Consider the following 16,196-nt stretch of genomic DNA (forward strand, 5'->3'; position numbering starts at 1 on the left):
GGAGACGGCGGGAGTTGTTGGGGGGGGGCACTGGTGGGTACTGGGAGTTATTAGGGGAGAGGAGTAGTGGGAAAAGAGGGCTCTGGGGTGTGCTGGGAGGGACTGGGAAGCACGGGGTGGGGGTGGGGGGCCACTGGAAGGGGGGGGCGGCGGGGGGGCCCCCCAGAAATCACACTACCAGCAAATGAGCTAATAATTTTTATGGGTTCTGATGCACTGTTATTTCTTTGCAAAACAGAATCACTTTGTCAGAGCTGAATCCCACAACTGAATGTCATTGTAAGAATGTGGCAAATATACCAGTTTTCATCACAGAAATATTATGCCATATGGGCCACATATGAAGAGGTAGAAGGATTTATAAGAACAGTTAAAAATGCTATCAGTGCTGATCACGATGCACAGTAGGAATTTAAGTCACACTGATAAGATACCACAAAGGAAAACAGTCCCATTCATATGGTCAAACATATGTCAAAAGGTTGGACGTTTACCCTGAGATCTAGTCCCACACCGTGCCACCTTCAAAACTGTCTGTTTGAATAAATGATTCTCTGACATACGCAGTAAGACATCTCTGGTAACTCACAATAGCCCAAAAGACATCATTCTTCCCCACAAACAGAGAAATGCTTAAATTCACTTTCTGTTTATTATTTCTTTCTTTTACATTCCTTGCTTCTTGGTCAGAAAATATAACAGATATTTCTCTGAACAGGAAAGTGAAATAAAACAGGATCTTTGTGTTACCCCAGAACCATTTTTTCCAAAATACTAGAACCAGCTTCTACTCTAATTAGAAATAAGTGCTGATCTTATTTTTTTCCAGAGAAACCAAGTGTCAAACTGTTCTGTGAAAACATCAAAAAGGAGCCACTTTGAAAATGAAAATACAGATTTTCACTTTACTACTGCTAATATCAGAACATGATTTTTCTGTGGGGTTTTTTTTTGGGGGGTTGGGGGTTTTTTAATATAAAAGTCAAATTAAACTAAAACTTGGAGCTATGATATTCAGGGGTGACAAAGGAGACAGGTAGATGAGGGAGAGAGAAATCAGGCAGTTTTCCAGTGTCCCAAAGGAGTAACATCGCTGCCTTTGGTCTGGATATCCAGGGGCTTATTTATGCTAGTGAATGGTGGGAACTAGCTGTTGCAGATTACAGGAAACCTGCTTGGTTTGCAGGGTTATGTCAGGAATCTGACTAGAGGCAATCACAGAGTCGCTGCATTCCCTGTGGAATGGGCTGGTTCCATCATACAGATATTTTTCTAGTAAAAAACTGCCCCACCAGAAAGGCAGGGATGAGTCAGACCGAGTGTAGGTAGGTATCTACACCTGATCTTGTCGCTGAGCATATATTGAGAGAAACAAGCCATTCCAGGAAGCAATTCACCTCACCTATTGTAGACGTCCATTTCAGAATCAGGCAGAATAAACCACAGATGTGCCAGTTTCTTTCTACTGATAGAAAGAAACTATCTCTTCTTTCGGAGATAAGTTAGATGAGTCTTGGTCAAGTTGATAATCAAGTTCGTATACGTGAATTTTGGCAATTATGATCTTCTCAGTAATAAATCAGAGTGTATATACATACAGCTACAAAAACCTCAAACACGATCTATATTTTTTTAACTCTTTATGCTTATATAGAAAAAAATTTCATGTCTAGAAATCAGTGACAAATATTGAAATTATTTTGATTGTTCCACTTTGATATTTTGTTAGGTCTAGACTTGTATTTTTTATTATTCTTTATTTTCTCTTTTTAAGCAATTTCCACATTCCTGTTATAAACAAGCAAGGCCAGATGTGTAAGATGCTGAACAATTACAACTTTCAACTCTTGCTTTCCAGCATCTTTCCAGTGTTGATTCTATTACCTAATTTCCACTTCAATGGGTTATGTTTTTAAAGGAAATCTACCCAAGATTATCATTGCATTGTAATAGTCTGGATCAAAGAGCATTTATTACAAATTTATGATCTATTTTTAAGATTTGACATCAGCAAAAAGCTTAATATCAAGTAGTCATTAACAAATTAGCACTGCACGTTTGGGATAGTTATACCCTGCTCTTGCCTAGTTATTTAAGCACACAAAAATGAACAGTAAACATTATATATTTTTCTTGTTCAGTGGATCAGTTTAGCTCATATTTTGTCACCCTGAATGGTCTTTCTACCTTTTATCGACTATTTGTGATTGGAGGTTTTACAATAATCCCTCAAGAAAAGGATGGATAGGCATTATCTTTTCTTAAGCTGTACTTCTGTGAGCAGCACATAACTGCAGCAACTGAGTTACTCGCATATTAGTGGCTAACAGAAAAACTTTTCTTGAGCAAATAGAGTAGATAGTTGCAATATTTGAACTGCATGAACCTCAGTGTGAATTCCATGTTTAACAATTCAGCTGGAGAATTTGACAAGTCCAGAAGCATGAAAAAGAAATTTGGGAGCTGGCTGAGGTGACTAAACCTCTGTGTATGACACTCACATTTGGCTGCACAAAATCTTTCATATAAGCAGAAAGCACATGAACATTAGGAGTGCCATGATGATAAGTTAAATTGATCTTTTAGCTCAATAAGAGCAATGGTCCACAAAGGCAGCAGAATACAGTTCTGGGAATTGATTCGTTACCTTGCTTATTGTATCAGCTAGCAACAGAGACAGATGAGAGGTTTGAGTAATGTGAAATGGCCCACATTTACTACAAAAACAGTTTTCTTTTAATTAAGTCCTCCTTCAGCACTTGATTGTGTGAAGAGCTGAATTCTCTGGTTCAATTCAGAAAAATACTGTAATGTCTTTCTTGAGGAAAATGTATAGTCTTATCACTTTTAATAGGATTACTTTCATATTTCCAGCTCAGTGTGTACTCAGCCATTTTCTATGATTTCATTGCAGTAAGTAGTAACCTGAAAAAATTAATATTCTGTTTACATTGTAAATTTGTTTTCTGCTAATATGAATGTTTGAAATTTTATTTTTGCAGTAGTGAAGGAGGGATTGGTTTTATATCAAACAAAACAAAAAATAAACATGCAAACCCCTCCCACCACCCTCCCCAACTAGTGAAAGAAAAAGAGAATCTAGAAATGCTAGAATCTAGTGTTTCTTCAACATGTTGTGCATCATTAACAAAGGACATCAGCCGTTAGAGGTGTTAAGCAAAATCAGACATCTTGTCCTCATCTTCTGCATGCAAAATTCAGTTTAGTAGAAACAAAAGGAGAATATATTGAAGACGCAAAAGGAGAATATATTGAAGAAGAGACAGGCCAAAGGGGTCTCCAGGCAGCAGAAAACAGACCAGCCATGTTCCACAAAGGTGAAGAAGAAGGTGGGGCAAGCGATTGAAGATCAGGCAAATTCAGAGCACAGTGTCCCTCTCTCCTCAATCCCTCGTAATACAAGCTTCCCAAGACATGCAATTCTCTCTCCTATTACTTCTCTCCCTCCCCAGAACCACAGGAACATACTGTTTATTCATCTTAAATCTAGTGACTATGCATGCCTAGTGGTGGGTCACATGAAGAAATAAATGTGTATAATGGTTAGAGAATGGAGAAAAATATTCAAGACCCCTGTGGCCCCTGAAAACAAACATGCCTTTATGCCTCTCTTACAGTGTTTTTATAAATTTTACCTTTCACTTTTAAGCAGCTCTACATAGTATAAAATCTAAATATTTCGCAGGAGCTTTAGTGAGTTAGATGCCTGCCTCCTGCTTACATTTGAGTCAACTACTTATTTGAGTACTTTTGATTATTTCACGAGTGTTATAAAACAATATATTCATGCAAATTAACAGAGAACTCTCCACGAGAGCTTCTCCAAGTGCAAAAAATTATGATAGTGTTCTACCGGGAAAAGAGAAAAAGGAATTCAAAAAATTTGGCTTACTGCAATAGAGCTAAGCCACTGGAAACTAGTTATTTGACACATCCCACAGCTTAAAAAAGCTAGTGACATTTTTTCAAACAACCCGTTCATGAAAAAGGATGATAATGACACTGCTGGCTGCTCTGCCTCAAGAGGGAATTGTCCATCTGCTAGCAAATCCCTGTATCTATATTATTATTAAGCAGTGTTTATAGAAGTATCAGAGTACCCTTGGCACACTGAGAAACCAATAGGGCACATTTCAAGACAGAAGATTTTTTTAGTTAAAATTCTGGGATCATTTTCTTTTCCACATAAAAGAACTGTGTTTCAAGATCAGCTTCATTAGGAAGCTCTGCTGGGATTTGATGTTTTTATTTTCTTACAGAGCGAAAACTTATTTCTCTAAGAAGAGCTCCATCTCCTCACACATAAAATGAGCAAATATACAATTGTTCCCCCTAGTTTTAATTTGCATTTTATTATTACAACTAGATTAGAATTTTATACATTGTGTCATTATTTAGAAACAAGCTGCTTTCATATTTCCCACAATTTCTGAATAAAAACAAAGCCACTCTTAGCTTTTCTTGTTACTACTGCTAATAACATATATGAATATGGATACAAAAATACAGCCCCCTAAAATCTGTGTAACTGTCCTAACAGATCCTCACTACTACTTAGAACTAAATAATTTGTCGAAATTTTATCAGCTCCAGCTATTAAAGCAAATTACAGATGAGGTGGGAGGGCTGCAAAGGTGGCATAAAGCCATGTTTTCCTTCCTTTAAAGTGTGCTTCTTTGACAAGGTATACAACACAGAATCTTGTTATTTGAGAATAGCATTCATATATAATCACAGAACAATCTAGGTTGGAAGGGACCTTTGGAGATCTTGCCAAACCTACTACTTAAATGGGGCCAAATTCAGCCACATCAGGTCACACAGGGCCCTGTCCAGATTCGTGTTGAATATCTCCAAGGATGGAGAATCCACTACATCTTTGGACAGTCTGTTCCAATGTTTCGTTATGCTCATCATGAACATTTTTTCTCCTAATATCTCATCAGAATTCCCTTTGCTGTAGCATGTGTCTGTTGCCTCTCATCCTTTTCCTCTGCACCTTTGAGAAGAGTCTGGCTCTATCTTCTGTACAGTCTCCCATCTAGTGACTCTAAGCAGCAATAGGTTCCTCCTGAGCTCTCTCCCAGACTGAGCAAGCCCAGCTCTCAGCCTCTCCATGTATATCAAGTGTTCCAGCTCCACCTTGGTGGCCCTGCACTGGACTCCCTCCATGTCTTTCCTGCACACTGAGAAGCCCAAAACTAGACACAGAACTCCAGAAGTGGTCTCACAGATGTTCATTAGAGGGGAATGATCGCTTCCCTCAACACGCTGGCTAGGGTTTTATTAAATACATCTAGTTAGGCTTTTTTTGCTGCCTGGGCACACACAGAACTCATGAAGGTTTAAGCAGTTTTTACACTTTCTAGCACAGCAGGATTTCCCCATGGTCCATATTGTGGACAACACATAACTTTAAACAGTCTTTTCATACCCATGGTATGTTTGTAGAGGGCCCAATGCAGCAGGTCTCTGAGTTGCACATATTAGTGGAATGCAAACACACACAATGAAAGATTTATTAGGATAAGAGTAGGTCAGGTAAGGTCCACTGTTGATGGAACAGGTCATTTATACTTCTAAGATAGGTCAGGCTTAGAAATACAGAAAAATATATTTGCTATTGAAAAATGCAACCCTAGTGAAAAGTGCATACTCGTAATATTCAACATATAAATGCCAATGAAAATAAGTTCCTAAACTCTTGCCTTTTCCAAAACAGGATGCCAGTTGCACTAATCGTGATAATTTATCTTTTCCTGGAAGCTTATTTGGTAGGAATGGGAAAAAAATAATCAAATTATTTCACAATAGGTCAATAAAAGCAAACAGACGAAAGTTATCTTTAGGCACAACTGTAGTATTATTTTTTGTTTGGATGATGATTTACAGCCCGACTGAAAACTAACTGAAAAATTATGAAAGTATCTCTTTTACTTCAACGAGTTTAGAATCAGATCCTTACAGGTAAAATTTTTATGCATGTCCTAGTGATTAACATTATAGAGAAATAAGGAAATGGCTGTTAATCACTCTCCAAAAGACAGTGTTTAGACAGCTTTTTTATTGTCGCAGAAAACAAATATACTCTCTAACATACTACAGTGAGCTGGCCAACCTATTTTAAAATATCAGCTGTCTTTATGTGCAACAAAGTATTAAAAAAAGAGTCTCCTGACACATATTCTATATCTCTTGAGGCCAAATTTTCAAATTAATGGATTTTTTTTTTTCTTTTTTTCCTCCCCTTTCCCTTTAAAGACTCAGATTTCCAGGCCCTCTAGAGCATCCTGATGCATTTTCTACCCTTTAAAAATAAGCTTAAAGGCTGACAGATGTTTTTTTCTTTTTCCTCTACTCTATAAAAAAGCTAAAATCTTTCAGCATGCAAACCTTGTAGTTCTAACTTTTTCTAATATATTTAGAAAACTGTTCATTTATTATTTTTTTATTCACTTCAAGAACTGAAACCAGCCTTCCAGTACTTCTCATCAATTAGAATTAATTTTAAAAGTCTAACAGCATGACACAGTATAAAATAAGAATTCTGCTAAATATCCCATGTTAAATAGAACAACAATAACACTCCGAAATATACATAAAATAATGATAGTAGTCATCTGAGCGAATATATCCTATGGTGAAATTCATAGAGGTAAAGGAGGTTTTGCACACCATTTAACCCATAAAGTCATGTGTAGGGTTCTGCTATCAGAGGAGGTGCACAAGAATGCCAATGAACCCTGCAACGTGCTGCAGAATCGTTTCAGCTCCAGCCCTGCTTTGGGAGCTAGTTGTTCCTGGTCCAACAATGCCCCAGGGAATGTCTGCAGCTGTGTGTTCATATGGAAATAGAAGATCCTAGAGAATGTGAAGCTTTGAAAACAACCCTCAAAGCAGCACAACAGCACAGAAAACGCGATGGGGCAAATATGCTCCTGAAGATTGATTCTGAAAGTGTGAATGTCAGCTCCCAACTTATTGGCACCATACTTGGATTCTGGACTAGCAAACTCCTCCCTTTAAGCACATCAGAATACTAAACTGGAAAACATTCAGCTCCAAGTGTAAAATCTTCTATGATGTTCTTCAACAGTACATTATCTGAAGATGTGTCACATGGGTCTTTTCATGAGTATGTCACTAATATGAAACTTCTTCACACCGCTGTAGAACTTGAAGTACTCTGTCCAAAAGGTTGAGGACTTCACCTTAATTATAGCTTACACTTCTGATATAAACTATATGGACAGACACAAACATCTCTGGCTGTAACTACAAGTTTTAATTCAACATGGGCATATTTAGAGTACACTGATTCATACCCTGTAATACAGAACTACAAATTTTAATTTGGCAATTACAGTGGCTTCTGTAAGAACAGGATAGAAATTTGGAAAACTATATTTTTATTTCCACAAAAACTTACGTTGGAAAACAGTTTGGACAGAAAACTTCTCATTATTCTGATCTATCAGAATATTTATTGTAAGGTTGCATATGAAAATGCATGTATAATTATAAAGTTGTATACCAAAATGCATGGTATGTAACCATGGGAAAGGGTAGGTAAAAAATCCTCAAACAAGGGGAATGCCAGTTAAGCCCACTCTTTCATCTGAAGTCTGTTAATTGCACGGTTTATAAACAAATATTTTTCCTTAACAGTCATTTTACTATCATCAGCTGCACAAGATCCTCAGCTATTGAAAAATCAATTTAGTAATTAATAGTGAAAACAATCTCTTCATTCCAATTTTGTTTACTTCTCTAATTGACAGAAGATCAAACCTATTTTTTGAATAGTGACAAATTAATTGAGTAGAAATAAAGTATCTGAATCTTTTTGGATGACTACTTTAGGATGACACAAATCATTACCTAAAAATATCTTTCCCTCCTCTTTGCTTAAAAGTCTCAGTAACTAGCTTGGCTGTAGGTCTGGTTCTACATAAATACTTTTTTCAGATTAATCCCCTCCACTGCACCTAACAGTGCAGACTCAACCTATACTCAGAACCAATGAGTAAAAGTAGTCACTGAAAATTGTTTGTAGTCAAATTCATTAGTAATATTATTTATTATTATAATACTTTTTACTAAATTAAATCTATGTTCATCCGGTACAACTGAAAGCCATGTTTTCAATAACATATGTTACAAAAAGTTTGGATGGACAGCATGCCTTGGCAAAATCCATGGACAGAATTCAAAATTTAAGGAGATTATAGTATTTGATCTCTCTGAATGGCATTGTTAATTATCTTCAAGCTTTGCACAGCCTCCAGGGTTTGCTGCTTTCAAGTAGAAATCTATCCCTGCTGCAAACCTTCCTCAAAATACAATGATGCCAAAGCAGAGTTTCTGAGTAAAGGCTTGTTGGCATCTTAAGTAAGAAGAGGTTTCCATTTTTCCATAATGTAGCAAAATGTAGTTTATCATCCTGTTCCTCTGTCCACAATTTTCTCTTTTAGGAAGAATCCCCAACTGACCTTCAAATATAAAACATCTTCATTGTTTTGAAGTAAGGACAGTGAAATGAAGCAACAGTGTAAACTGTGTTCTGTCATGTCCCTCACCTACTTACATCTTGGTGTATTATATATTCTCAGTATTTCCCATGAACTTTATTTGCAGATGAAGGTTGTCTAAAGAAACAACATGAGTCTCTTGTCAGCCTGCCTTACTTTATTTCTTTGAGGATCAAATCCTGCAAAACATCAGTCTTCAAGCAGATGAGTAAAAATTAATAATTTTCCTCTAATGAAAACATGGATGACACTAATGCTAATACTAAATTTGTTTAGTGCACACTTTTTAGTGTCTTTTAGTTTAATTATACAGAATTTAACAAGATATATACAATCATAGATGACTAAAATATGTAAGGTATTTGCTTGAAAGAAATGTATACCACTCATTTGACAGAAAGATTAATTAGAGATGTTTGAAATGAATAACCATTATGCTACTCTTTTAGTATGCTCCTTTTACTACATAGTACATGCACCACTTAGGAGAATTTAATTTGTATTGTTTCTTTCATTAAAGGGAAGCTGTCACTAAAACAAGCTTTTTTTAGAATAGTTGTCTTTTTTGTTTTGTTTTGTTCCATAATTAACCTTTGTACATGCTATTCACACAAGAGTACCAGTTCACTGTGATCACCTCCAAGCAAAGTTCGAGTCGGGGCTAACGATGTCTTATACTTTTATGGAGGAAAAATATGGCAGAGCTAGTGGCTGTTATTTTATGACACAATCAGATTGAAATGAACTTAACCAAAATGCCCTCAGAGACTTAGCTTCAACAACATTACATGCTGCTGTGAAAGAAAGGACAACCTAAGGTCACTTATTTTTACCTGGGTGATTTGGAAAATGTCCTGTTACATACATTGCTAGATATGGGATTTCTTAGCTTTTAAAATGTTTGCTTTGACATTTCAATTTCTTATTAGAAATGTGTGTCTCTGTTTTGAAAGAAATATGAAATGGAAACAAACCCCCAAAACAGTAAGAGCTTGGTAGCACACCAATGGGACTAGCTGTTTGAAGTGTTCTGAATTCTGGGTCAGCAACTAGAGATGCGTTATAATAAAGCAGCTTTCATGGAGCATGTATCTTTATAATTATGAACTTTTATAAGGGAAGTAGTCGGCTGCATTAAGATGGTATTTTGCACCTCAAGTCAAAAAACTGATTTAAAAAAAAAAAAAAGGTCAATCTACTAAGACAGAACTCCTATTGAAGCTTACTGAGATCCCTGTAGAGGTACAACAAACTCTCCAAATAAAGCACAATGCAATACTGTGACTTTCAATGACTTTTAAATCACAACCACAGGAGAGGTATGACTATGCTCTTTTACAGAATATACAGATTTCCAACTTAGATCATATCTGGCCTGACTTTTCAGAATAACCAAGTGCCCACATGTCCAACTTCATCAGCTCACAAACTGCTGCAGACACTACACATTAGAAAGCAGGGCTTTTTTTGAGAAACCTAAAATTCTGTGTCAGTTTTGCAAATTCTGTCTGCTAATCTCACCTAATAATCCAGTGATAGATTTAAGAGCAGAATCAAAATTTCATGACATTCACTTCCATGTATTGTGATATTAAGATGATCATTAGAGAAGAGGGAGCCAGTTAACAGAACTGCAGTCTATATTTAGACATTGATTCTTCCATTTCATCAGAGAATATATTAAATGTCACATTCTGTTGCACAGCCAATTAGAGAGGTAAGCATAACAAAAAAGAGTTTTCCTGCTGCTTTTGTTACGAACACAGCACGGTATCAAAAAAAGAGACAGAGCTACCCAGCCAGGAACAGAAGTGAGATGAAGACTGCAATAGTGCTGGCTTAACCAGCTAAAATATTTTAGCCTTGAGTTAAGATGAAACACAGATATAAACAACTTCATTTTAAAACATGTATAACATGAATTGAAATTCTCAAGAGTTAATAATTTGATCTCATATTTAAGTAAAAGAGATCTGCAGAAGGAAGCAAGCTATGGATTTTGCCTGCCAGAATAATATGCTAAAATGAGGCACAAATAAGAAAAACATGTAATTCTGAACCAAGTATTTGACAACATAAAATTTTAAAATCAAAACGATTCTAAAAAAGATTAAAAGATAATGTGCAAACAAGTCTTCCTTGGCCCTCAACCTTTTCAAATGACATAACAGTTGTTTTAATCTAGTGTCCTGTGTAGGTGACACTGCAACTATTACTTATTAGTAAAATATACCCATGCCATTTTAAAGATATTTTAATTAATAAACCACTATATAATCCTACATAGTAAATATTGTGATCATTAATCAAGATGAAAAAAATATTTTACTAATCTAGTTAAAGCAAACCAAAAGTCTCAAAGATAGAAAGTTTAAACCACTGAAAAAGAGGGAAATATAAGAAAACAAGCAGAATGAATCCTATGAGACATCTGCATATTTTAATATACATGTTCTTATAAAACTACTTAGTACAGATACTAGGCAAAATGGGTCCATTGTTTCTCCCTCTCTTTCTACTTTAAGCAAAGGGAAAGAATGTCAATATCTTCCTTACAATAAATTGGAATTTTTATGAGGAGGAGGAAGGGGAAGGCAGAAGAGAACCTTATAATAGAGAGTCCTAAACTCAGTTTAGAACTGAACTGAATGGAAATTTAACACTGAAAAATTTGCACAGGCAAGCCAAATGTTTCATATTGAGCAATGTTAAATCTAGAAGGCAGGTAATTACTTTGAAACTATATAATACCAAATTACTTTTATTGCTACTGAGTAGCTAAAGTTTAGCCTTTTTTTTCCCTTGCACATATATTTCCATATTTTTCTGTTCTTAAAGATAAGTAACACTGGTGCAGTTTTGCTGACAAAACACTTGCATTAATGAGCTGTTCTTTTCTTTAAGACAACTGAGGAGCTTTTCTAAACGCAACAGCAGCAGGATATAAGCCTCTCAAAAAGTTATTACAGAAGCAACATAAGAAAAGGTATGAAACAGGGTATCTCTCCTCCTGGCAACCTGGAGCTTACTATGCAATTCCTTCTTTCTCATGAGCTTTATATTGCAACCATTGGCTTGCATACTCTTACAACACAATCAGCACAAGCAATAGAAAGATAGAGATCTGCCTTAAATACCAGAGAAATTATTAAATACTCTTTTTTCTCCTCAATTAATTATCTTAACATTTAATCCAATAATTGTGTTTATGGGATAAAGTAGCTTAAGTAACAACTACATGTATTGCAGCCTATCATCTCTCCTGTGTTCCTTGTTGAAATGATTTAATACAGAATAAAGATCATGAGGCTTTCAACTTGAAAAATCAGTGTTTGTCATACCTTTTGTTTGATGATCATGTCGTTGATATCATCAAGATCACCTACTATCACTCTCTGAGATTTTATCTCTCTATCCAGTCGAGAAAGCCAGTCAGTGAGTTCTGCCCATGCCTTATTGAAGTCAGCCAAGGCTGGAACCTCCAAAAGCACAGAAGATGGCATTTCTGGTTTGAAGGTGGTGGTTTCCTTGGTTACCCTGGTTTGTGTATCCACAGCAACAGTTTCACCAGAAGTTACTGAAAGAAAAAAAAACATGCTAAAATTACTGAATAAATGAACTAGGATAAATGTTTATTTCAGTAACAGAATTTATGCAGTAGAAAGGGTAACACAGAAATAAGCTCATTTCTTGATGTTATGTCTACTGGAAATATGAAAATTAAAACTAAAAGAATATATGAATTCATTTTTCCACAGTATTTCTATTACAGTATATGCTTAACATTCAGCATTCTCAGCATATTCAAATTTCATCCTTAAAAGACCAGTGGGACCTAGTAACACTAGCAAAGATCTCAGTGTAGTAAGAACCCCTCGCTCAAGGGCACTGAAGTATTGTTGTGCATTAGCCATCTTCCAAAATCTAGCAGTGTGGTCAGATCTGTCAAGGCTAGAGGCATATTGAAAAAAAAGTTGGTTGCAATATCCAATGTATCACAGCATGACCATGTGTCTAGAAACACTTTTCTTCCACGGTCTCCAGTCACTCTGTAGCTGTGAATTTGTCTCACCAATGATCTTCTCACTTGTTCTTACCACCAGGTATTTCCCATAGGTTCTGTGACCAATATGAGAGCTTCCACAACAAGAAAATCAGCCTTGGCCAATTCTTGATTTTCCTCCTCATAACTTGAAAATATTATGTGGATATTTGTGAATTTTTTTCCTTCTGTTTGGAGAAATTGGACACATCTTCTCCTTTGTGTCCCTTCTTGCTCTGTTAGCTGGGTTTTAAAGAATCTGTTCGTTATTCATTGCTTGGCTTAGGGAAGTACCCAACACTGAAGAACAGTATCTTTTTCTGCAGTCAAAAATGGTGCCACAGATAGCTTACCATTGGACAGAGAGGCATGTAACATGAAATCATTCAGAATTTCAAGACTGATTTTTGCTTCTCTATTTTTGTTATTTACAAATAGATGGCTATAAACTGTTGGGCTAGTTTTGCCCTCCAGTTAATCATGCAAAAGCAATTCATTATGCACAATATTATTGCAGATGAAGCTACATTGAATTGTATTTGGTTAATTTTTTCTAATTTTTTAAAAAGTCCAGCCAAACAAGAAAAATACTCAAACGGGGAAAACATAAGAACACGTGGCATTGCTTCACTGAGGTGCTAAATCATTAAAAAAGAGAGAGTCTAAATACCTACCCTTTAGAGTAGCTACAGCATCTCTATCTGAATCAGCTGCCTAAACAACACAATAGCTCAACCAGGAAGGCTGAAATAAAGCTGTGTGGAGTGTGCACTATGCTTTCTAACATTGAACTGCAAAATATGGTTGTTGAAAACCAAATATAAATATCTAAAGGACCAAGGTGTGTGTTTGCGTTTTTCCCAGTCTCCTTACAGAGTAGGGAAAACCTGTTTCCTGCACTCTTTCTGTGAGGTAGCTTGTCTTTAACAGGAAAAAAAAAAAAAACAAAATGGTGTCACCCCACGCACAGTAAGATATTTTTTGCTTTCTAGTACTTCTGAGAGTCTGATGGTTTTCCCCATTGGCATTCATGCCATTTCGGCAAAGTCTGTCTGAAGTCTGAAAACTCAAGTAGCAGGTGAGGGTCTAACCGTTTGGCCATAAAACCGCTGGAAACATTAAAACAATCAGTAATATTAACTGATCTTGCCAAGGCATTTAGCAGCTATTTTTCACTAATGAGAAAGTTTTGAGTTACTTCACTGGGGAATGAGTGACCCTCTTCAACACTGCAGAAAGGGAAAAAGCTATGCACAAGCATCTAAATGGCTGTCGCTGTAAAAGCACCATAAGATGCTGCCAGCATTAAAAATACTGTATTGATACAAGCAATTTACCAAATCAACTAACATATACCTTATTTATCTAGCCTAAATAAATGGCAATATTATGATACCAGAAGTGACCCCTGCAAATGATAATTTTTAATAACATACACTGCAATTAAATATATTTATTCACTCATTCATATCATTATTGCATTTCTAAAGTGCAATCCTTGTATTTTCCTTTCTGTACTTTAAAAACACATACCTGTGGATAACTATGCAGTAAATTAATTATTGTAAAAGGCTGTTTTAACACAGCAAGTTTTTAAATAAAATACACAGACAGATGACAAAATGGATATATATTTTTCTGACATGGAAAAAAGTTTGCAAGAGTTTTTTTGTAACATCACACTGTTTGCTATAACAGAGTATCTTGTACAGTTAACGATTGGCAGTTTTTAATATCAAAAGCAAAACAGATAACCCTAAAGGGTCTCTTTCCTTCACCTGTTTATTTCATTTTTTAAAATTTTTACACACAGATGTGAATAATTACTACTACTAATAATAATAACAATATTAATAGTAATCTGTACTCATCAGGTTTTCTTTCATCTCTGTTGAAATTACTCCAGATATTTTCTGCCCTATTCTGTTTCTTTTTACCTAAATTATGCAAATGAAGCAGAGATTAGTTCTACTCAGTCCTGGTGAGGCCACATCTGGAGTACTGTGTCCAGTCTGGGCTCCCCAGTACAAGACAGCTATAGAGCTACTGGAGAGAGGCCACAACGATGATTAAGAGAGTGAAGCATCTCTCATACAAGGAAAGCCTGAGAGAGTATCCCGGGACTGTTTAGCCTAGAAAAGAGAAGACTCAGGGGGGATTTCATCAACATGTGTAAATATCTGAAGGGAGGGTGCAAAGATGGAGCCAGGCCCTTTCCAGTGGTGCCCTGTGACAAGACAAGAAGCAAAGGGCACAAACTGAAACACGGGAGGTTCCCCCTCTGAATATCAGGAAACACTTTTTGACTGTGAGGGTGACTGAGCCCTGCAACAGGTTGCCCAAAGAGGTTGTGGAGTCTCCATCCTTGGAGATACTCAAAAGCCGCCTGGACACGATCCTGGGCAGCCTCCTCTAAGTCACCCTGCCTGAGTAGGGGGGTTGGACCAGATGACCTCCAGAGGTCCTTTCCAAGCTCAACCAGTATGTCATGCTGTGATTAGTCAGTCCCACAAAACGACTCCTGACGTAGTGGAGTTGTTAACCATACTTTTTAGTTCTTATACGCCACTTTGCCCATAGCTGTTAGCCCAAGATAACAGAGAGGACATTCAGTGATCAGAAGGCAATGTACTGAACCTATTATTCACTAATGGACACAATTGGCTGAGTTTGTGGCTTTTAGCAGAGGACTTGGCTCATTACCTAAAGCAACAAGTTCCAACTCATGGTTCAAAGTCTGAATTCTGAATCTTTGGATTCATGCCCCCTCCACCCAGCTCTCACTCCCTGTTTTGGAGGAGATGCAAAACAGGTGTTTAAATAGTGAATGGTGCTTAGCACTCCAAAGTTTCCTCCTGTGCTGGCTAGACAGCAGCACAACACTATTAGGCACCACGCTTTCACAGTTTGGTGGTAGCAGCCATCATCTCTCCCATCCCTCTCCTCAAAGTAGCAATACATCGTAGCTTTCCTTTGGCTGTCAGCAGATGAAGGAGTGAGTTTGGCAACTACTGCTACAGGGAAGGAGGAAAGGGGAGGAAAGTTCAACTTATTCCACAGAGTGGCAGATCATGAATGGCTCCAAAAAATGGATGGGGCCCACACAGTTGTCAACTTTAGTCCATCAAACAAAGGCAACATTTAAAACAAAGCCACATCAAGCAGGAATAGTGAGGAAAGAGGGAACACTGTATTAAGATCTGCAAGGCAATAAGAAGGGAAACTACATAATGTTCTTTTAAGGCAAAAGGATCTTACAATAGAGTTACTTTTCATATACGTACAAACAAGAACTTTTTTGTTTGTAGATTCACTTGCTATTTTGTTCACTTGCTAATGTACACTGAAGCTAGAAAAGAATGTCAACATTAAAAAAATGTGTTTGTAGTTACTTAGTTTAACTGAGTTGGCACTTAGAGCTTACAAACTTCAGTGGTCTGAAATAACTCCCAGAAAAATCACTGAGAAAACAAAATATTAGTCATCACTTTCTCTGTCTTCATTGCTCTGTCCAGAAAGTAAGGTGAATTCAACAAGGGTCATAGAATAATCATTAATATCCTCAGAGTTATACACAGTGTTTTTCTGCCAATATAGTAATT

General features: G+C 36.6%; 1 protein-coding gene across 1 annotated transcript in view; it reads right to left on the reverse strand.

The window, feature by feature from the left end:
• The window catches only part of DMD (dystrophin), a 1,204,567-nt gene that overhangs the window by 350,412 nt on the left and 837,959 nt on the right, over positions 1-16,196 (reverse strand). The window contains 1 exon segment of the mRNA XM_009334780.1: positions 11,894-12,129. Within this exon segment, the coding sequence (XP_009333055.1) occupies positions 11,894-12,129 (236 nt within the window).

Source organism: Pygoscelis adeliae, unplaced genomic scaffold, assembly GCF_000699105.1.
Source record: "Pygoscelis adeliae isolate BGI_AS28 unplaced genomic scaffold, ASM69910v1 Scaffold91, whole genome shotgun sequence".
NCBI lineage: Eukaryota > Metazoa > Chordata > Aves > Sphenisciformes > Spheniscidae > Pygoscelis > Pygoscelis adeliae.